The sequence below is a fragment of the Dermacentor albipictus genome, chromosome 1 (genome assembly GCF_038994185.2).
Source record: "Dermacentor albipictus isolate Rhodes 1998 colony chromosome 1, USDA_Dalb.pri_finalv2, whole genome shotgun sequence".
In the NCBI taxonomy this organism is placed as follows: domain Eukaryota; kingdom Metazoa; phylum Arthropoda; class Arachnida; order Ixodida; family Ixodidae; genus Dermacentor; species Dermacentor albipictus.
Window position 1 is genome coordinate 324413915 of NC_091821.1, and position 23310 is coordinate 324437224.

The 23310-nt window shown below is 44.8% G+C and overlaps 2 protein-coding genes across 11 annotated transcripts in view; both read left to right on the top strand.

Moving 5' to 3' along the window:
• The window catches only part of Ndae1 (Na[+]-driven anion exchanger 1), a 248863-nt gene extending 244346 nt beyond the window's left edge, over positions 1-4517 (top strand). For 9 of the 10 annotated variants that reach the window (XM_065453181.1, XM_065453180.1, XM_065453183.2 and 6 more), the window contains one exon: positions 1-3996. In XM_065453181.1, coding sequence (XP_065309253.1) covers positions 1-199 — 199 coding nt within the window. In that variant the 3' untranslated portion in view covers positions 200-3996. Of the gene's footprint in view, positions 3997-4352 lie in introns of those variants that run through there. The other variant, XM_065453186.1, reaches the window with a different exon arrangement.
• Positions 4518-12385: 7868 nt separating this feature from the next.
• The window catches only part of ND-18 (NADH:ubiquinone oxidoreductase subunit 18), a 29554-nt gene continuing 18629 nt past the window's right edge, over positions 12386-23310 (top strand). Inside the window, exons 1-3 of the mRNA XM_070528947.1 lie at positions 12386-12468; positions 14995-15145; positions 16611-16786. Coding sequence (XP_070385048.1) covers positions 12386-12468; positions 14995-15145; positions 16611-16786 — 410 coding nt within the window. The remainder of the gene's footprint in view (positions 12469-14994; positions 15146-16610; positions 16787-23310) is intronic.

Consider the following 23310-nt stretch of genomic DNA (forward strand, 5'->3'; position numbering starts at 1 on the left):
AAAAAAGAAACGTGGAAGTAAGAAAGATGCGCTCAACGAAGAGGAACGCAAGCGTCTCTCTACCATGGCTGAAGAGGACGACGAGGAGGATTGTGGCATCACCATCCGCATAGACGCCCCTACGCCCGTGCCCTCCAAGCACGGTTCGCCCCAAGAGGCCAAGAAGCCCTTTCCCAATGGCAGCGAGACGTCCGTTTGACGCCAGATGAGCCCTTAGGTTTATTTTCATTTTTTTTCCCCTGGACGTTCATTCCCCCCAAGGCTCTCCCCCTTTTCAGGCGTTCCCCCAATGTGCCCCTTGCCCTCAGCAGCACGACACAGGTGTTTCTTTCCAGGTGCCAAGGGTATGGGGTACATTCGAGAAACGAAGGGCTTGCTGGGCATAGAGCGGTGCGCGAAAGGCAGGCCACACCGGCAGTCCTCCGTGTGGCAGCCATCGAGAGTGCAGCACTTCTAGAGAACACTATTTCCGATGGCCTGCGTTCAGGGCTCTGTCCTGATAGTGCAAAAGAGCCCAGAGAAACCAGTCCATAGCATAACAGGCACATGCACCTGTGCAGCTCTCTAGTTTTGCTCTACATGGGTCTTGCAAATGCAACCCGAGATGAAGGTCTGTGGGAATTATTGCAGACTTTGCTGTCTGCAGGATTCTTGCAGTCTCCCCAGTGCTCTGCCAGATTCTGGAAACTTGCACTCCAAACTTTCCCTCAGGTGCCTATCTTGGTGGCAGCTAGTGAGGCCTGTGGAAACACATCAGAAGAAAGTGTTTTTTTTTCTTCTTCTTTTTTTGTCAGCATTGTTGCCATTGTCACAGGTGTATAAGATGTGATTTCAGAGGACCCGATAAGTCGAAAAATTTGAAGTTGACAAAGGTCACAGCCGCTGTCGTGCTTTTGGAAATGTCGATCGATGGAGTCTGCTGGGCCACTTGGGACTACCTCATGAGCTGGCCTTCACTCGGAGGCATGTGGTTATGGTATTGTGAAGTGGCTTCCCTTTGCTGCATAATCTTACTGTGAGACAGCTGAAGTGACAAGCCTTGAGAGACACAATCCTGTCCAATGTGCTGGACCAGTTCTCAACGAGAGGATTTCTTTTTATAGTTGTTCTTGTTACACATTGCTATGGGCAAGAAGCTGTGCAGATCTAGGGGTGGACAGTGCATTTGTTTGAATCTGCTTTAATGTCCATTAATCTGCTAGCAGAGAGTATAAGAGCTGGTGAAATGTTTAACAGCATGGTAGCCCTTGTGGCATCCTTTAAATTTTCTTGCTGTTCTCTCGCGCAGGTCTTAGCAGTGTGTCGTGTTGAGCTTATAACTTGTTTCTGCCTGCATTGTCCCAGCCCATTAGATTTTATAGTTGCAGCACACAAGCGAGCGCTTGAAGGCTAGACTCTTTTCAAGTTGCATATTTATTTGCTAGTCTGTAACAGAGTCCTTTCTATCTTTTTCTTTTTCTGCATAAGAGTTGCTCAGTTTTATATGCGTATCTAAGGCAGGGAAATGTTGATTGTTGTGTTCAGAATCCCAGTGAATGTTCTTACCTTGAATTCTGATAAGCTTTTCAGAGCATAAGTCTGTAGAGTATGCAGCATACAACTGCTTCTTCTAAATTATACACTGCACATTTGTATGATTGATAAGGAGCAGCTATGTTTCCATGCTCAGTTATCGCTGACTTTTTTTTAATCTGTGGGAACACTTTAGAAGTATGTTCTCTATTAATCTGCAAAGAACACACTTGAGACAAAGAATGACATTTGTTACTAGCTGCACAGAATATTTTTAGATACTGATGTTGAGTCAAGTCCTTTGTTAGGCTGTCTTGATTAAAGTAGCAAGCAGACAACTCACGTTTCCTACTTCTTAAAGTTTAGCTTATCCATTAGGGCAACTCGGGAAAGCAGTGTGTCGAAGATGTGCTAGTAGTTTAGGGCCAGTGTAGTTTAGCAAAGTGACGCTGCTTTAAAATTAAATTCAGCATGATTAAACATTTTGTTTTTGTACATACATTCACCTCTTCCTTGCATGGCTTGAATAGGCTGTCAATCACATTTTTCGAGGTAGGGTGTGATGCATATTGTTGTCCTAGTGCCATATTTCGTCCGGCGAGTTATGGTAGGGTTGAAAACAGATGTGCTCAACTGGTGATTTCTGTGTTGGCCCCATATTTCATGTTATTTTCTTCTGTGACCGAAAATCATGAGGAACGCATCACATATGTAACAGTCATTGTGTACTGGAAGGTACAGTGCATTTTTTTTGTGTGTGTAAGAAGTCATTTTACTGAAAAAGATCTGCACCTATATTTTATGACATCTTGCAGTCATGGGCCTTCATGTTTTGTTCACTGCTTACTGGGGGCTCGTTGGTGTGATGGGAAGCATTTATTAGTCTTTGCAGTGGCTGTGTGCACACCCTGAACTGTTTTAAACAATTGAAGAATGTCTAAGGGTACACACAGTAGTGGCATTGAGAGAGAGAGAGAGAATGTGTGTGTGTGAAAATGTGCGCATGTGTGCGAGTTGTGTATGAATGCATAAATTGTTGTTCTCTAAATGTGTCTTCTTGCATACCTGCCTTATAGAAAAGTACAACGATAGAAAACGGCATAAGAAAGTAAAACTGCGAATGATATATTGATCAAAAACGAACACCTGATCATCGATGGGGCCTATAGCCAGCTCTGAAATTCAACTTGTGCCGTCAGCTTCTGACATCTAGGTGATTTCCTTTCTTTATAGATTGAAATAATGTCCTGTCTACGCGTGTGTGATCAGGTCATATTACACACTATTTCGAGAGTTGAAGGATTCTGAGAATGAGTAGAGTTATTGATGTCTGTAGTCTTTGTTGCCAAAGCAAGAGAAGAGTTCTGTAGCTTCAACAATTAATGTACTTGGCTCTGTAGGGCATCCGTTTCCATTGCGTTGCGAAGTGATTGAATGAGCTTCCGTTTTACTTAAGCTGCAACCACCCATATAGCATTTGTGACGGTGATTCTGTCATGAACAACTCTGCGCAGTGTGGAGCAGCTAGCTTTTAACACATTGTCCATAGTACCAATACAGTTATTTTTGTCTGCGTAGAGATCCACTGCTTGTTCTCTAATAGCAAGCAGACAAGCAGATGCAAGAGAACAAAAGCAGAGCCAGCCAAATCTTCATGACTATGTTTTCGGGATTTCTCCGTGCCCCGAAGAGTTTCTCCAGTTCTCGTGCCATCTCATGATTAGAGTGCAGTTTTCTTAGGGTGTGCAGTAGCTGCACTTTGTTTGCCGTAGCTGTATTGAATCGAGAAGTGACAAAGGAGCTGAGACCATAGTTTTACGTAGATGCCCTACACACACATACATACGCAAACATCATGTTGCATCGTACATACTCCACTCCTATGGGGGAGGGAAAAGAATGACAGGCTTCTGTATGAAAAACAGTTCAGAAATATGAAAAAAAAAAAGGTAATGCTATGTCTCTATGTGTGATAAATAAAGTGTGTTAGAATTACTTGCTCATTATGGGCGGGCATTTCGGTCTCCTGTAGCTAGGGGGCAGTAGTCGTGTTGTTTGAGCCTTGGGATGTAGTCATCAGAGGATATAGCACTCACTTGCAGAGCAGCGTAAGTAAGTTGAATCCTTAACTTACAATAAAATCTCGGTCGGTTTAGTTTGTTTTCATTGTTGGGAAGCCCAGGACACAGTTAAGAGCAATGGCCCGAAATGTTGTACATTCTCTCCTTACAGGCTGCGTCTGTGCACCACTGGGCTGTGCATACCTTCCTTTGTTTGTCTCTTTTACTTTGTTTGTCGGGCAGGATGGGTGTTGCTAGATGCAATAAAAGTAGAAAGCTGTAATCATTGTACGAAGGGTGAGTGGGTGCATAAGAAAAAGGTAAATTTGCTACTGTTGCAATGTACACTATTCAGTAAGGAAAAAAATTTTTTGTTTCAATGTGGCAAGAAAAATATGAAAATAAAGATGCTGCTTTTATAAAATATGATTCCTGTTTCATTGTGTGGCTGTTCATTCGATTTAGCTATTTTGGGGGGGGGGCAGTAAGAATTTAGAAAAGGGCCTAGTCATCTCTTATTCTATTGCACATTCGCATTAATGCTAAATTTTTGGCTAGATGTACCTACTGCAATGACTTTCATGTGTATACGCAAAATGTTAGCTAGGTTGCATCAACTGCCAAGTTTCTTTTCCGGCTGCTACACAGTCCCTGCCAAATTTTTGTCATGTGTTGGTGCAGTGGACTATATGCTACAGGGAAGCTGCTTCTTTATTGCCATTTTCTACCATTTTAGTATTTGTGAACAGTTCATAAATTCCTTCCTTTGTCCCTCTCCAGATGGACAGACATTCTACGCTGATCATGCCCACTACAGCCCTCCCGATACTCGAGTCCCACCCGTTTTTTTTCTCTTGCGCTCAGTGGACATTTATGCTACATAGAAACTGGTCTCTTGTCGTTAGTTTCTTCCAATTGATAATTAATAAAGTATTCGCAAATCTCCTGGCCTGTCAAAGTGCAGACGAACCTGCCACACTGGCTTGCCATAGCTTCCCTGCCGTCGACATAGCTCTGCAACATTTGCTTCACTTGCAGTGAGGAATTTAATTTGCAAGGTTTCTGTGTGTTTAGATGACTTCTCCATAGATGGCACAACAGGTACGCAATGTTAATTTTTGCATGTGTCATTTCTGGTGAGGCAGGGAACACACTTAGAACACAAAGCGAGTACACTCGGGAGTGGCAGGGACCGTGCAAGGGCGGGTGCCTGAGTTATCTCTGGAGTTGCAGTTAAAGGGTTAAGAAGAGTAAAATTGCAGCCACTTATATCTCATATAAATCTTGAATGGGAGCTGTAGAAGCCGGGGGTCGTGGCCTCGAAGTCTGGCATCACATAGAGGGTTGCTCTCTAGCCAACGCTGCTGGTACGTCTCGTAACGAGTAGCTGGCCTACACTACAGGGGCGTCACATGGACGCTAAGCGTACCCATGCTGCCATCCGAGTTTTCTTGACGAGGGTTGTTTTTTTCGTGAAAAGTAAAAGGTCGAGAGGATGCGAAATGGAACAGGGGGTTTATTTACAAATGAAAAGGCAGACTTATTTACATAGAACAGGGGGTACTCATACTAGACTAGCTACAGGTCTGAACAGACTACAGCTTTCTGGGAAGCACACATTAGAGCACACTAGCCCAGAGAAAGAAGGGGATGCTTGAAAACAGGGGTGTCACGCTTGGTTCCATTTGTGTGTCTTGGCTCCTGGTATGGGCCAGTAGCAACCGTAACAAAGTGGCATATAGCGCACTTTCACAGGAGTTCCTTGGTCTCAGCGTCAGTCGGCAACCAAGTGCCATTCATCAACCCTGTAGTCGTCAAAGGTGAGGCGCCTTGGTGTCGCTACTGTTCTGTCTGAGGCGACATGTGAGCCTCGCAAAGCAATTCGTCACAGTAGGGCAAGAGACGCTGGGAGGTTGCTTCCCTTGCTGGCCGATCGTAACAGAGGTAAACACTGTTGTTGAAAAGAAACGAGTACAATCATCGCTTCCTACCAGTGCTAACATATGGGGCAGAAACTTCACTCTAGCACAAAATTGTCTGTATGTTGTATATCATTACCATGACACACAATACCCACCAACAAAAGTGCTCCAGGATTGTGAGGAAGTGCAGCATATGTGATGGTCAGCTGGAAGAAAACATGGCTATACACACTGCCCGCCCATGGAATGCTGCAGCTTTCATCATCTGCATTATTTACATGACACAGTTATGCACGCAACAGGACACTTTTAGATTGAGAGAGTGAAATTCAGCTGCCATCTTAGTTTCTTTTCCTCATTATGAAAGCACTGGTGGAATCTCAGTAGTCAAAACCTACCTGCAAGATTAGGCAGAGAGGAGCCCCAAGGCAAAAACAATTAAGAGAAGATAACATTGAAGTGGTTCTGTTTATCTTCAATGTAGTGTGTACACTAACATAAGATTGCGGAATGTTTGCAGTGTGAATGTTTCTTTTTACAGCCCCAGAAAAATTGTGCCTCAGCAGTACAGTCAAACTTCATTATAATGAAGCCACGTCTAGCACAAAATTATTTTTGTCATATCCAATATTTATTACATGTGATATCAACCATTTTCTTCACTTGTTCATTATGCTCATCTTCAGTATAGTATCGAGGTTCGACTTCTACAACAACGTACAATAGCGGCACTGCAAGACATGATTTTTAGAAGTGGAATTGCAACAGTTAACTATTGCTTCTTGTGCATAAGGTATAAAGTCTGTTCATTGCTGATTTCATGCTGGTGAAGGGAACTGCTGGGCACGGTTTAAATGGTTTATTTATTCTATTGTTGTGATCGCTTCTGAGGGTGAGAGGCCACAGTTGCAGACTGATGAGTCTGCAGTGCCCTGCTGTGTGCAACAAAGGTGCTGTGCAAACAATAATAATAAATTATGGGGCTTTACGTGCCAAAACCACTTTCTGATTATGAGGCACGCCGTAGTGGAGGACTCCGGAAATTTCGACCCCCTGGGGTTCTTTAACGTGCACCTAAATCTAAGTACACGGGTGTTTTCGCATTTCGCCCCCATCGATATGCGGCCGCCGTGGCCGGGATTCGATCCCGCGACCTCGTGCTCAGCAGCCCAACACCATAGCCACTGAGCAACCACGGCGGGTAGTTACGAGACCATTCAACTTGCAGAGAAATGAGCAGAACTGGGAACGAGCTCGTCTACATCATGCCAATGCTGCAGCATGGGCACAGGAACAGGCTTGTGCAGCCAAGTGCAAGCAGAAACTGCGAATCGAAGATCCGGCAGCCTACCAAGCCGTCGTTTAATGAACTGTCAGGATTAACCGAGTGATAAGCATCAGGCTTCGCTGGTTAACCACCTGTATGGAGTGCTTGGGTGGTGATTTTTTTCGTATTCCTCTACAATGTTTCTCTTGAAAATGTTCATCTAATTATGATTTGAAAAGTTTATGAATATAATTAAGACTAATTATGTAATGAAGCTATGCGGCATTTGCATAATTTTATATCTTGGTGCGTGGTAGTTGGGACACCCTGTATATTTACATGTCTCTGTGCTTGATGCTCGCAGTGGAAATTAGAAAAAAAAAAAATGTTGAAGTGAAAAAATACAGATGAGGTAGCTGCCATTGGTACTTTAATGTGCTTGTCCTCCTATTGCCAGGATTTGCAGAAATAAAGCGAAAACGTTAAAAGAGTCCGCTGTAACAATGATGCAGTAAGCTTTTAGCCGCAATAGATAAGTGAAAAGATGGAGGCAACTCAAAAGAGACCTCAAATGATGTAACAAAATGATCTGGTAATGACACTTTAAGGGGGGGGGGGCATACCCCCCCGTAGTCCGCACCTATGATGCCAATGAGAGTGCCATAACACACAGCCTAGTGACTGGTGGAAACATTTCAGTAGCATAGGCTACGACTCCATCTGCAAAAAAATTGCAGCTCATTTTGATGCACATGTGTGTAGCTCCTGACCTGAGTGGGCACTGATGTGCTTGAATATAAGAGCGCATGTGCTCTTTACAAAACATCCGTGGCCATGACCAGAGCTCTTTTTATTTATTTAGTTTATTTTTTGATACTGTCAATCCCATCAGAGATTTTCACAGGAGTGGGTTAGAAGGCTCTGTAGACATTGTGGTACAGGCATTTACATAGGTGTAGAAGAAGGTACCTAAAAAATGTTAAGGACAATGGACCTATGTTAACAGCAATGAGTATGGCAAGAAGATAATGCACAATTTTCAATTATTTCAATTACATACGATGTTCTGCAAAAAGAAATAAAAGGACAAGCATATGAGATATACAATTGATATCTACTATTTCACATCACAGATTTCCAAAATACCTGGTAAGTAAAACAATGATACTATACGCAATAGTGATAACATCACTTACTCATTACTGACAGCACAGTTTGGCTAGCATGTTCAACAAACTTGTCAACAGTGGGCTGTGCGACTGTCGTCTGGGCTAAAGTATTCCAGTCACGAATAGCTCGTGGGAAGAACGAAAAACTAAATATATTGTTAGCGCAAGAATATTCTTGGAGTGCAAGGTGATGCTTACGACGGGTTTCTTGGATGTGTTATAAGATATGTAGGTGTCAGAATCCACTTGACGCAGTATGAGATAAAAAAATTTGAGTTGGTACAGCATCGCAGGGCTGCTTAGTATATGAAGGCCAGCCGATCTCGAATAGCATCTGAGTAGGCGAGTCGGTGCGCTTATATTTATTATAGATAAAGCGCATAGCTTTGCGCTGGACAGCCTCAAGAGTAGCTATATTATTTTGGGCAAAGGGAAACCACGCCACGTTCACATATTCTAAGATAGGATGCATGATTGTCACATAGGCCAAGAGCTTGGCTTCCTTCATAGAGTATCGCAGAGCCTGCTTTAAGAATATTAGCTTTCACATCACTTTGTTTGCCACATGCTCTACATGAGCTGACCACCATAAGTCTGATGATATGACGACGCCCAAGTACTTATACTGAGTTACAGTGTTAAGGATGGTACTACCACAGCCGTATGTAAAAATAAGTTCGGATTTCTTTTTGTTACTGATATTGAAACTATTTAATCAAAGTCGATGGCCATTTGCCAATTTTCACACCATTGGGTTATCAAAGAAAATCCTTGTTAAGACTAATTTGATCTTGTCAGTTTACTTCACTATACAGGACACCGTTGTCTGTAAATAACCTAATCTTGGAATCAACCTGACTAGTTATGTTATTTATGAATAAAAGGAACAGGATAGGGGCCAAAATGGAATCCTGAGGTACACCAGAAAGTACTGGCACAATTTCATAAGTTTTGTTGGATGCATTGGGCTAAAGCAAACCTTGATAAAGGTGCTCGTCTGTCGTCATTCAATAATGTTGTGCCATGTTTATAACCTCCCTGCCAGAAGGTGTCTGCATACTTTAGTCACACACTCAAATTGCCATAGTGTCTAGTGGCCATCGCTGTTACCCTATAGCCACCTATACGATGGGCTCATTAACTGCTTTGTTCTATGCAGAATTAAGAAATAAAACAATAAATGCTACCTAAGTATTTTCACTGTAGTAAATATATACCTTCAAATGCATCATTTCTTTAATAAAGTAAATAGTTTGATTTAAGCATTTGGCTATGTGCTTACATTGCCAATCCTTGTCGATGGTTTCTACACATATTTTTCTTCGTTGTGTTAGCCCAAAGTCGCACGCAGACTTCACTTTACTGCATCACAAAGCAATAATTTGATTAGAAAAACTAGTGCATATGCATGTGCACCAATTTCCAATAGGCCACAAATACAGGAATGGAATGCGCGAGTAATTGCCAACCTTACCAGTCTTTTTCACATCCATGATTCTGCATAGAAAACTTACTCACATAAATTTTGAGCTAGCTTCGCTTTCTCTCTGTTCTCCATAAACAGCAATTTCTATGGCAACTTTAGATGGTCATTTCCAGCCAATCAACTGAACGAGAAACGACGATGCACTGAGGCAACTGGAGTTGAAGCAACTTCATGCTATTCTGTTGTTGATAGGAGATGAGACTGACCACAAAATAAAACTATGTTTTGTCCTAGCACACCTCAAAATTAATCGTTTCCATGTTAAACCTATCCGAATGCAAGTTTAGCAGCAGAATGCTTGAATTTTTACCGTGTCATAAAGTCGTGACATCGAGCGCTTTGCCTTCTTGTGTACACCCGTGGTAAGGTGGAATTGGAACATGCAAGGAGTAGACAAATAGAATGAGGACGTGGTATAAGCAGTGCTGGTTGAATGATGAGACCAGGCAGACCATTGAGATCCATTTTGATGATGTTGGTGGGGATTTGGATCCTCTTGTTTCATAGATTCTACTTCTGCAATGCAACACTGCGTGTGTGGTTGTGCATGACGCTCGTGCGCATTGTTTACTTGTGAGCACAGACACAAAGCTGAGCATGACACCCTGCAATTAGTTTGAACTAATTGCAGGGTGTCGTGCTCATCTCAAAGGGAAGCACATTCCTTCTACGCATCACTACACCTGACGACACGCCTTCCACTGAAAGCTGAGAGTGATCACAACTGTCCCAGTGATGAAGATGACAACGAATTTAAGGTACATAGTCTCCAATAATGGGCATGAACAGCAGGGTTGAGGGAGATGAAAATTACAGCAATTCCAAACGTATCCTTTCAGCAATAACCAACCCTCCACTGTAGATATGTGCCACGAGCACTCAGGATAACAAAAGATGGTATGAATTGGACAAAGACGTCCTACACTAAGAAATATAAGATGCCTCAGTGGCAGGTGTCTCTGAGAGCGAGAATGTGAAGACTTCGATTGAGTATTTCAGAGATCTTTTAAATGAAGAGTGCTCAACCAGGTAAATGACACTGCTCCAAAGTTGTGGATTATTCCAAGTTACAATGAACTAGGAATAAATGTTGAGGACATCTATAGAGCAAGTGCCGTTGAAAGGCAGAATTACGTGTTGGAATGAAAATAATAAAAGCAGTAATAAATTTTGATAACTGAAAACTACAACAAAAGCGAAAGATATAAAAATTTAACTGGACATTCGGATAGACAATTTCAATAAATTTGTGGATGACGGAGCAAATATTCCTGTGGCTGAATCCCAGAGTAGATGCCTCGAACTAAACAATAAGGGGTATCTACCCGTTAAGTCCAGGCGAAGCTTTTGATTAGGTAGCCCCAAGATTGTTTTTCTTGTAGCAGCAAAGTCATAATCCATGAAAAACATCCTGGTAATGAAGAAGTGGCTCATTAAAATAGTTCCAACTGGGAATGCCAGCACTAACAGCACTGTCCACTTGTAAAAGACATGCAGCAAAAGTGCTAACAACTTAACTGTAAGAACACCTAACGGGAAGACATGGGTTCGTGCCCCACCTGCAGCCAGTTGTTTTTTCATCCATGTTCATTTCCATTCATTTATAATTTTTTTAGTTCAATGCATAAGTACATCTAGTTTATCCTATGCTGTCTTTGGTGTCCTTGCTTGTTGGCTTGTTATGACATGACTAATAAAAATTGGGCCCTTGGTTTCCTTTCTCTTCATTCATTACACACCGAAGCCTCGAATACGGCAGCATTGAAGACTTCAGGTAGCAAGTGTGGGTTTACTAACCAGTTGCCTTCACCCAAAAAGATCACGTACACATGACACCAATGACAAAAAAGGATGTTCCACATTTGCTGTCAAGGCCGTGAAGTGTGGTGCTGGCTAACACTCCCAGGTTTAATGCTAGTAGATAAACATAAAATGCCCCATAAAATGGATGGGAAAACAGCACCGCAGTAGCTCAATTGCTGCAAATGCGCAATTCAAAGATGTGGGTTCGTGCCCCACCTGCGGCCAGTTGTTTTCTCACACACTTTCATTTCGTTTATCATTTAAATTCGTTAATTAACAAGTACAAGTAATTTCCCCTATGCTGTCCTTGGTGTCCTTGTTTGTTGGCTTCTTATGATATGACTAATAAAAATCAGGCCCTCGGTTTCCTTTCTTCTCGTTCACATGGTTCTCACGTGTTTTATGCACAACATGCATCCCTGCTTCATACACACTACTACTTTGTTTTCCATCAGCACTTGATGAAGATGGAACTTGGGTTTCTTTAATAGAAGGAGTGCAATGGAGAAAAACAAAGCAAGCATTTTTAAAGCAACTGTTGAACATGCATAAATTTACAGCATTGGTTGAAGGTGAGCCTAATTCCCAACATACTGATTTTGAGAAATACATGCAGCACTCCTTAAAGTTTTGTTCTTCAGTGTAGCGATAAAAGTCAAGAGAAAACAGTACAAAGGTCGAAATTTTTAGAGCCGCTCGAATGTCAATCTGGTATTAAGAGGTTATATGCAGATGTCCCAGCTTCTCGTATTATTCATTCATGGCAGCTAGTGCTTTGGGACGCTGTGTTAGGCAGCCTTTGGAATCGGCATATATTTCTTAATAATTTCCTTACAGCAGCTAGCACTGCGCTGCTGTAAGCAGCGCAGTGCTAGCAAGACACTGCTTTAATGAAGGTGATACCATCTTGAACAGCTTGATCAGTACAATGGATCAGGTCTTAACAGATCAGCAACGTGCATTTCTCCACCGAAGTTAAGAATGTCAATTGTCATGACATTTTCCTTGTGGCCTATGCTGCTGCCAAACATATGGCAGTCCACCTGGTAACGCTTTGTCAAAACTGAAACAATGCATGATATACGCCATGAGCAGCGCCTACAGGGGCGCCACTGAAAGCCGCGTTGCAGCGGTCGTTGAAACCACAGGTGGGCCTCGTGCCGGAGATGCCTGCTTCCACTGCAGGCATGACTGAAGCGTGTGATCTGCCACTTGTGCTGTCCCAGATAGTTCCTTCTGCGGTGTCAGTGTGCGTCAGGAAATCGCACTGCATTTACGGCTTTCTGAGACAACACTGTCTCCTTACATGCCAAGTGTTTGCCGTAGATGAGTATAAACAAGCTTGCCTACGAAACGGAGCTCATCGCCAATATGCTGCTTTTATTACAACACCCCGCCTGCTAATGGCTTCATTTGTTGGCCCGTGAACGAACATTCTTTATCCACACACTTGCTTCATTTAAATGGCATGTATTTTGATAGTAGGTTGAGGGAGTGCTGTTACGCTTGCAAATGCATGGTTTGTACAGGTGCGGCCACATGAGAAGCCAGCAACTGTAAAGCTTGCAAACCAGCATGATGACCTTGAGAAAAATAGCACATATAGGACTCCGGCAATAATTAAGGATTGATTGTTTTTATTCTTGTGTCTTACCACTGTCAGCATAGCATGGATTTCACATGTTCCATCGTTAAACAAGCAGAGCATATAGATGATTTCAAAGAAGCAGCGAGTGAGGTATCAGAAGATGCCATAGCTGAAAATTTGCCTATCTGATCAATCAAGAGCATATTGCTTTTATATTTTATGTTATTTTTTTAGTGTTGCCACCATTTTCACTAGTATCACCCTCCCAATCCAATACACAATTAAACCGCATGTTGTATCGCTTCTAGTAGTGCCCCGAGTCTGAATAGCAAATGCAGCACCTTTTAATTTGTCGAAAGAGTACGCTGACACAATATTTACAGTTTGAAAACAAATAAAAAGCATGGAATTAAGTAATTCTTGTAAACCACTTGCTGCGTTGAAATCAATTTCAAAGCAGAGGCAACTACAGTGAAGCAACATGAACTTATATTGACCCATTTAATGCGAAAGAAGAACAGAACAAGCACTCGCTAGCACCACTAGCAAGAAAAGAAAACAAAAAAAGAAACATGGAGGTTTAGAAATTGACCACAACGCATGACGCAGCTGGGGTAAAGTGAATCTGCATTAGTTGCACACATCAGGGCTTCGTACTTCAGGCATTTCCCATCACCACTAAGTAATATTAAGAGTCATTCAAAATGAGGTTGAATACTCTGTCAAAAGCGCTTAATGCTCACAGACGCCAGGTTGTACAGCCAACATGCAGACAGCTGAGGCGAGTGCACACCGAACGTTCTATGCCGCAGGTCGCATTTTAGTGCCATCGATAGGTAGAGCAGCAGCCGATTCCGTGCAACACATGGGAGATTGCGGGACGCTTTTTTGAAGGCACCGTCACCTGCATTTTAATACGGAGACCTTTGTTCAAAGTGTTTTCTAAACACAACGAGTGCTTCACAGCTTCGCCATTAGTAATGTTCTATGCCAGTGCCCGCAGTACAGTGTGCAGAGACAATCACTTTCCATCGTGCTGAGTCAGCTCTTCTTTGTCGAACAGCCGCGATCCACCACCGCCGTCGCGCTTGCTCGTGAAGAACAGCACTGGAAACTGTGTGTGCCTAGCGAGTTTTTGCATGCTTTAAAGCACCCAACTACGCAACAGTTCTTTGAAGGCATCGCTGAAGACTGACAGAAGCGCTAAATAACGATCAAGAACAGTCGGCGTTGTCGGCGTTTTGCGCATGGCGAGCTACCAGTACTGTGCAGCTGTCGAGAGTATGGTCATAGAATAAAGAACGTATGGTCACTGAGCACCTATACAGAGCATACAGTATAAGGGTTGCAATGTGGGCTTGTTGGTAATGCATCTTCAAGGGGTGTACGGTAGCGCGATTAAAAGACGGGACACAAGAAGATGCACAGGGACACACACAGCTCCCTGTGTGTCTTCTTTTGTCCCGTCTTTTAATCGCGCGACCGCACACCCCTTATAGAGTTAATATATTGAGAGGTTTCTAACCGAATCGGGACAATTTTCTTGCTAAGTTTTTAGTCCTGTATGTCAGCTTTGTTCAATTTATGCTAAATTTTTCATTAGTCTTTCGCGCCGGCGCCGTTTTCGCGCTCATTCAGTTTAACTGCCTCTAATATTTCATGTCAGTGGCAGCAAACACCGGCGCCTGCATTACACTCTACCTGCACACACCCAAGGAGTTTTATTTGCGCAAAATTTTCGCGCACACATAGAGGAAAAAACGTTGGCTGGACTATTCTAGGCCATAACACATCACACGATCAAGCCAATCCGTTCCCTATCCATACACTTTCTGCAAATTTTGGTTTCTGGAGAAGTTGTCGTAGCGCTCCAAGATCAGTATGCTTTCCGCTCGAATTTTTTCTACTAGGTTCTCTCATTTATGGTTGAGTAACTCTGCGAAAAGGTAGGGGGACGAAAGCTTTTCACCTTGTGTACCAAAGCATGTTTTACGTTTATCTACGCTAAGAAAATGACCCAAGTTGTGGCTACAGGTTTTGAAGGTTATTCAGTCTTCCGTGGTCACATTGTTGTAAATGGAATGTTTTTAACCAAGTTACTGTAGCAAAACCCTGAAAAAATTTTTTTTTTGACTAACTGAAGTGGTTTAGTTTTTCAAAACCTTTCCCGTCTTTCCGGGTTTGAAGCGTGACTCGGACCCTCGGTTCCCGGCTGGCGTCATCCGATTCAACTCAAGTCGTCGACTATGTGCCAGAAGACGCCGACTCTGCTCTGAAGGATCCTGATGAAGCTAAAAAAGAAAAGCAGCTTGCTGAAGTTATCACTATTGATACACCAGTAAGTTGTGCTTTGCAGACGTTGTTCCAAAATGTGGCATAATTACAGCGGGAACCCAATTGACTAAGCGATATCTGTATGAGGGAGGCTGACAGCTTCTTTTTGAAATCTGACAGCGTCTTTTTGAAATCGTCGAACTGCACAAACAGTTATGCCACTTGCAGCTATACCTTATTTGGTAACGTGTATCACCTTGGAAGTCTCGCCTGAACAAGTTTTTTTTTTACTGAATATGACGGCCAATACGACAAGCACCATGTCGCTTTGTTTCTTGCGTGTTTTTGCGATAAGTATTGCTTGCAAAAATACAAACTGAATGAAAACAAAATAAAGTGCCGATACGTCGAGAACAAGCTTTGCACGATTGAAATTTAGTACACATTTAATATATTTAAGAACACCAATGGGTAATTCCACAGCCCATTCATCAAGCATTGTTTCCATAGCGCTGGCACAGGTATGTGTGGGGCTCAAAAACAGGACAGTGTGCATCCACTTGGCCAGCACCTCCTCTAGAGGAGGCACTGACTTGGCTTGTGACCCAAACTGGTCATGCCACTTGACTTGAAAGGTGCCATCGGTAGGCTGCAGAGAATATAGAAGCAGAAGTTGTGCTTGGACTCGTAAGCAAAAGGTCAGAAGAAAAAAGTAGAATGACTCGGTCTTACAGCTTCGGACAACATGACAGTTACTACAAACATGAACAGCTTAAGGAATTGGGAACGACTCTGCTTGCAAAGATTCATTTGTTCGCTCTAAATATGGATGCCCTACGAGCATAGAGGAGGCACTGTCCCTACAGAGCACTTGCAATGCGAGTTGTGTGCTGGTTCAGGGAAAACCAGAAAATTGGCAAATGGCGTGCTGATGTGTATGTTGAACCTGCAGCCGGCACTGTGAAGGAAAAACCGGCTGTGCCGGTGGAAAACTGACCTGGTGGCACTGTATGCATATCTACACATATTCTGTTACTTAAAAAAAAAAAGAGCAAATGAAGGAGAGACTGTAGTAGCCCATCTTAGTTTAATTCATGGGCATGTGATCCTAAAAAACATTTTCTTACTGTTGTGCATCATGGAACTGAGTTAACATACACATAAAGTGCCATATGTGCATATACAGCTGTTCTTATGCTGGCTATAGCATCATGAATTGCGCAGTTAATAGGAAAAACTAAACTGTATGCACAGCCTGGGATGTTGTCATCTAAGGGCTTTAATTGAGGTTGTTTGTGCTAGTGTTGAAGTCAGACACTTGTGGAAGCTTTAATTGCTGTTTCATCTTGCAAAACGGTTTACATGTTGCATTCAGTTCAGTTTCACAGTGGCTGTTCATCTCGTACATGGTAGTTTGTGCATCAAGCACATGTTTACTTTATTAAGCTCTAATCAGTTAAGAACTTGGTCCGGATGAGGGAAAAAGTGAAGGGAGAAGTTATTGTTCTCTTTTCCCCCTGCTTTTGTAGATGGACATCTCATGCCTTACCGGCGTACCTGAAGAGCACATAAAAACGCGACGTGTACGCATCTTCATCCCTGCCCGCAATGCCATGCAGTCTGGAACCTACAACACACATAAATGGAAGATGGAGTTTGACATGCGTGAACGTTGGGAGAACCCACTCATGGGCTGGTCCTCCACGTGAGTCACGATTTTGGTGTTTGCTTGTTTAGCTGTTATTTTACTTAATGGTGCTCAGTTCAACTGGTCACTTAGCAGGCATGGTAAATGGCAGCTGGCTGAATCCACATTATCAAATTTAAGTAGCAAATTGAACTGTTGTAATGAATTGCGAGCACAGTGGTAACAGGGTTGTCAATTGCTTCCACGCGCAAAGTGTACAAACCATGTCTGACTGATCGCAGATGTCCTTGATTTAGCTTGAAGGGACACTAAAGTGAAAAATGATTTCTTCTGCATCAGTAAATTACCATTCTACAACACCAAAAACACCACTCTTATAACGATACGACGTTTGGTAAGCCAGAAAAAGCGCAAGAACGAAACACGGATGGCGACGCCTACTTAAGTTCCCGCACCTGGGGGCTGTGACGTCTTGGATTTTGATGGCATCTTTTAGGGCCTACGCATTATATATAGCGGTACAGATTGACTACATTGTGTTCTAAAGGAACCAAGTAATAAACATGCCAAGTTTTGGGAACCTTTATTCAGCCAACGCGGCCCAAATGCGAAAACATACTTTGGAATCCCTTACATCATGCTGACGTACCGGCGCAAAATTCAAATACTGATACTTGGACCTTCATTTTCTCATCTAATAAACAATTTTTTTGAAATGACTGCCTGCAGGGTTCTCAAACAATGCTTCATTAGTCTAAACTGATTTATTGTTTCGCTTTAGTGTCCCTTTAAAGGAGGCATAACATTTCTGACTTGCTAGCGTCTGGGTCTGAAGTGTTCTTGGTAAGCTAAGGGGCCTGTTCCGCTATTTCTTTCTTCTCATTAGCTCTGGTATAAGCGCTCTCCAAACCTGTAGAAAGGTTGAAGGCACCTAGCCGCTGTCAAGGTCGCCTGTTTTATGCATGGCTCAGAACCATATTGTTCTTGTGGCCCGTCTCGCCACTCTTAGTATTTGCCCGGGAGCGAAAGTTTCGGTATATATGCAAACGACAGCCAGAAAATGGCTGCAAAAAGATGGCTAGAGGCAGGCAGACGCGAGAATAAGCTAACGGGTTTAGATACGCGCATGCGCGACTCTGGGTTTTCCGGTAAGTGCTGAAGCCTTTTTCCCTTTTCTTACTTTTCACGCACATTTTAAGTGCTGTTCAAATTCGCCGAAAATGGCCGCATGCGTACACGAGATTTCGGAACCACGATGCTAGGACCATTGAGAAATGACACTGTATTGTGCTACCTACCACGATCGGCAAAACCCACCAATGGCAGATAACTCAAGGAGCCTTTTAGGCATGTAAGGCACTCTAGGCTGGACTTCTCTGCGATAAGGCAGTCTTGCCACCTACAGGGTTATCTGACTGAGCTATGTCAATGGCTTGGTTGCCATATTCAGACATTCAAATCCTTGTACGACAATTTCCTTTCTTTAATTTGAGGGTCGTAAGCTTGAATTTCACCTCCTCCAATGCACTACATCTCCAGGCTTGGAGTGGTGCTTGACACCGGCAAAAGATGCTGAGAGCGAGTGGGGCTATACTCGTCCAGGTACAACCAAGTTGCGAAGACCCACTAAGCTTCAACAAAAGACACTCCCTCACCAGAACAGGAATTTGCCTCCCTGGTGCAGTATTTGGCCACAACCTCCCTGATGACATCTTCAATTAAGCAATGGCCCTCAGTCCCCAGCAGCTGTGGAGCACCTGGCCAACGCGGCGGTCAGACCTGTAATTCTGCAGAAGGTGCTAAGAATATCTGGACCCGGACAAGCCGCCTATGGAAACTCACCCTGGCAACCTTTAACACCCGAACGCTGTTGAGTGAGGCTAGCTTAGCAGGACTTTGAGGAACTATCAGGCATTGTTTGGGATATCATTGGCTTATACAGTGCTGACTAATGGCTATGTCCTTTATTATAGAGGTCTTCCACATAAGAAGCAATGCGGGGTAGGATTACCAATCCTAAAGACATAGCGGGCAACATTGACAAATTCTACAGCATTAATGAGAGGTGTTGCAAATGGGTCGCAAGCCCCAAGGGTAGCGTTGGCCTGGCGGCCTGGGGCACAGCTGGAAGCATCTGAAGGTTCTGGCAAAGGATGAGTCGAATTCTAACAGAACAACTTGTTTATTCTAGCATCGCAAAAGAGCGGCTGGTCAGGTCGACCAAAGTGGAGAAACGGGAGACCACGTTACTCGACTGAATAAATCGAAGCTTCTCTCTTGACATCCGGGGGCAGCTGCTTTTACACTCTCGGAGTCGAGGGCATGAAGGAATGGCTCGGAAGAGGCGCACGTGACGGTGGCGCGCGGACACGTTGTGACAAGAAGTGACGTATTTGCCGGGCCGGCGCCGGTCAGACCTCCTCGCTTCACAGTTGGGGAGCTCCTCTGCCCGGCTGCTGCGCTTTGACAGGCGTGGGCACCAACATGCACTCGCACACACACACGAAGACACGTGGCATTGAAACATGCCTGGACGCGCTTAGCAGGAGGCGTTGGGACAGCGCTGAACTGGCCAAAATGTCCGCCGCTGTGAACGAAGCCCCGGCGTCCGTTGCATCCGCGCCAGCTATACCGCACGTCGGAGGCGAAACGTAACAGATTGCCCCGCCGGGAGAAGGAGATCCCGATGGTCAGGGGACTGCATCCGTTGTCCGGAGGGATGTCGCTCGATGATGCTCATAACCGAAGTCGGTCGTCCCTCGGCGTTTCTTGAGTGCAGCAGACAGAGAAGGCCTCGTTCTCACGTTCAGGTTCACACAGGACACTGCAAAGTGACTTCGGGAGAGTTGCCATTTTTTTCCTCGTTCCCAGCAAGCGTTAGAACTACGCCGAAACTCAACCGCTCAGTCAGCAAGCACGACACAACCCTCACTAAGCCATGCCAGGCTCTTTCCCCATTTATACTACTGCCTAGTTCCTTACAGTAGTCTAGCAGCACTCAGAACGCGTCCACAAATTGGAAAATTGCACTAGAAAGCACGTCATGACTTTGAAACACTAAACAAAAGCAATATGTTAAAAATCCTGCCTCAGGAAGAAAAACATCAGTAACAAACAACTTTGAGGCTGATTCCTACGTTAGGGGCCTCGACTTAAGCCATCGGCGTTACTGTTGAGACTCCCCTTTTTGTAACGCACCTCAAAGGAATATTGTTGCAAAGCGAGGCTCCAGCGCAGGAGGCGGCCATTTTTGAAGAGATGGTCTGCAGCCATTGGAGAGGGCAGTGATCCGTCTCAATGATAAACCTCGAGCCGGCTAGGTAGCATGACAATTTCTGAACGGCCCACACGAGACACGCACACTCTTTCTCGGTGGCACTGTACGCCTGCTCACGACTGGTCAGCTTACGACTAGCATACAGGATGGGCTGTTCCACTTCTCCATTTTCCCGTTGGCACAGTACAATGCCCATGCCTCGCTCACTAGCATCGCACTGAACAACAAACCCATTTGTGTAGTCTGGCGATAGTAGCACAGGCTGGCTTGTTAGGGCGCTCTTTAGGGCTCTAAAAGCTCTTTCCTTTGTCTTGTCCCAGATGACTGTTTGGGGCTCTGTTTTTCTTAGAGCATCCTTCAGGGGAGCCGCGATATCAGAGTACCTGGGGATGTACCTCTAATAGTAGCCGGCGACACCTGAAAACGACCGAATGTCGGTCTTCGTGCACGGTTGTGGGAAGTCTCGCACAGCGGCCACCTTTATTTTAGAGGGGCGGCGATGACCTCGTCCAATGACGTGACCGAGGTAGACAACCTCGGCCTGTGCTAACTGGCACTTGGAGCCTTGACTGTCAAGCCTGCTTCGCGCAGGCGGGTTAGCACTGCCCGCAAGTGTGCCATATGCTCAGACCAGGATGCGGAGAATATCGCTACATTGTCTAAATACGGTAAAGCGAATTCTTCCTGTCCCCGCAACACTTTGTCCATGAGGCTTGAAAAGCAGTATGGCAAGTTCTTCAAACGAAAACTCAAAACTTAAGGACGGAATGTTCCCATTGGTGAAATGAACGCTGCATACCTACTAGCCTCTTCTATAAGTGGAACCTGCCAATAACCCCTGACAAGATCCAGGGTGGAAATAAACTGAGCGCTACTAACTTTCTTAAGGCGCTCCTCGATGTTAGGGATCGGATAAATTTGATCCTTAGTGATGGAATTAAGCCTGCGGTAGTTGACGCAAGGACGAGGTCCCTTGTCCGGTACCTCAACTAAAATCAAAGGGGAGGTATAATCACTCTCACCCGCCTCAATAACACTGAGCTGTAGCATTTTCTTTACCTCAGCCTCCATAATATCGCGCTGGCGGGGTGGCACCCGGTATGCTTTGGATCGTACTGGCTCTGGGGAGGTAAGTTCTATTTCATGAGTAAGGAGAGTAGTCCTACCAGGCCTCTCAGAGAACTGACCTTGAAACTCTTGTAAGAGCTGGTGTAGTTCGGTTTTCTGCTCAGGCGACAGCGGTGCTTTACTGATTAAGTCACTAATGACTTGATCGGTGTCTTCCCTGTTCGTCACTGAGCCTAGTCCCGGAAGCTCGACCGGAAGCTCTTCGGGAACGTTTACCATCATACACACCACTGCTTCCCATTGTCTATAGGGCTTGAGCAGATTACAATGGTAAACTTGCTGTGCTTTCCATTTTCCTGGCAGACTCACCACGTAGTTAAGGTCCGACAGTTTTTGAACAAACCGTGCTGGCCCTCCCACTGCACGTCGAGTTTGTTTTTTAGCGATGTGTGCAATATCATTACCTCATCGCCCACCTCAAAACGACGGGCCCTGGCTGTCTGATCATAATAAACCTTGGCCCTCTGCTGGGCCTTTGCCATTGCTTCACCTGACAACTCCTGTGCCCTTCTTAAGCATTCGAGGAGCCTAAGCACGTACTCCACCGCGACTGGGTCGTCGCCCCTGCCTTCCCACGAGTCTCGAAGCATGCGAAGGGGAGACCGCAGCGAGCGACTGTACACCAGCTCAGCTGGCGAAAACCCCGTAGCCGCATGCGGCGTGGTCCTTAATGCAAACATCACCCTAGGTAGACACAGCTCCCAGTCAGTTTGTTGTTCAAAACACAATGCTCTCAGCACGCGCTTTATGATGGAGTGGAGCTTCTCAACGGAATTCGACTGTGGGTGGTACACTGAGCTGTGTAACAGATTTACCCTGCACCTTTCGAAAAAAGCTGTCGTCAAAGTGCTAGTAAACACTGTGCCCTGATCTGACTGGATTTCCGCAGGAAAACCAGCTCGCGCAAATATGGACAGTAGTGCATTGACTATCTCAACTGAGCTGAGTTCTTTAAGCGGCACTGCTTCAGGGAACTTTGTCGCTGGGCAGATCACAGTCAAAATGTGTCTGTACCCGGTGGTTGTAACCGGCAGAGGTCCCACTGTATCAATAACGAGCCGTCTAAAGGGCTCCATAATGATAGGTACCAACTTCAACGGCGCCCTCGATTTGTCCCCTGGTTTGCCCACCCGCTGACAGGTGTCACATGTCCTCACAAAGTGTTCTGCAGCACGAAAACACCAGGCCAATAGTACTCTTAAAGAGACGTCTTCTTAACTCCTAGGTGTCCGGGCCACGAACCCCCATGCGACAAGCACAACAGATCCTGACGGTAGCACTGAGGCACGATCAGCTGATCGAACTCCACTCCCCTGCGGTCTAGATACTTCCGGTACAGGACCCCACTTCTTTCCACAAAATGAGCATTTTTCTTGGCGATACCTTCCTTGACATTGCAGCGCATGTTTTCTAGGCTGCCATCCTTTTTTTGCTCGGCTATCAAAGCCGACTGGCTGACTTTTAGCAACCTATTAAGTCCATCTGACGTAGGCGCGATGAGCAAATCTGCAGATAGCTCTTCTAACTTTCCCGTGTCGGGCATTTCCTCTCCAGTATCTGATGCCTTCAACACTACAGGCTCAATTTTATTCAGTTCGGACGTGCTCTGAATATCAGCTTGCTGCGCCTCCGACCCTTTCTCATTGTTCGACAATGTCGGCCCCGCAACTACCACCTTTGCAGCGAGCTCCCGAACTCTCTGAACGGCCTGAACGCTAGCCTCACCAAACAAAAGCCCCTTCTCGCGCAGGAGGTGATTGGACCTGTTCAAAAATAGGTACGGGTACTGGGGGGGGGGGCAGCATAGATGACACTGCGGCCTCCGTCTCAAGTGCTCCGAAAGGTCCTTCAATAAGCACTTTTGCTACGGGCAGACACACGCTATGAGCTTCCACGGCTTGTTTGATCCATGCGCACTCGCCCGTGAACATATCGGGTTCTATGTAAGAGGGGTGAACTACATCCATTGTAGCTGCGGAATCACGAAGCACTCGGCACTCTTTCTCGTTCATGAGGAGGTCTCACAAGTAAGGCTCGAGAAGCTTCATGTTCTCATCAGTGCTGCATAATGACAAAAACACGACTTTTGTTTTTGTTTCTGGACACTGCGGTGAAAAGTGACCTGGCTTCTGGCACGTATAACACACACGCACTTGCCTCGTCTCGAAGCGCTTTC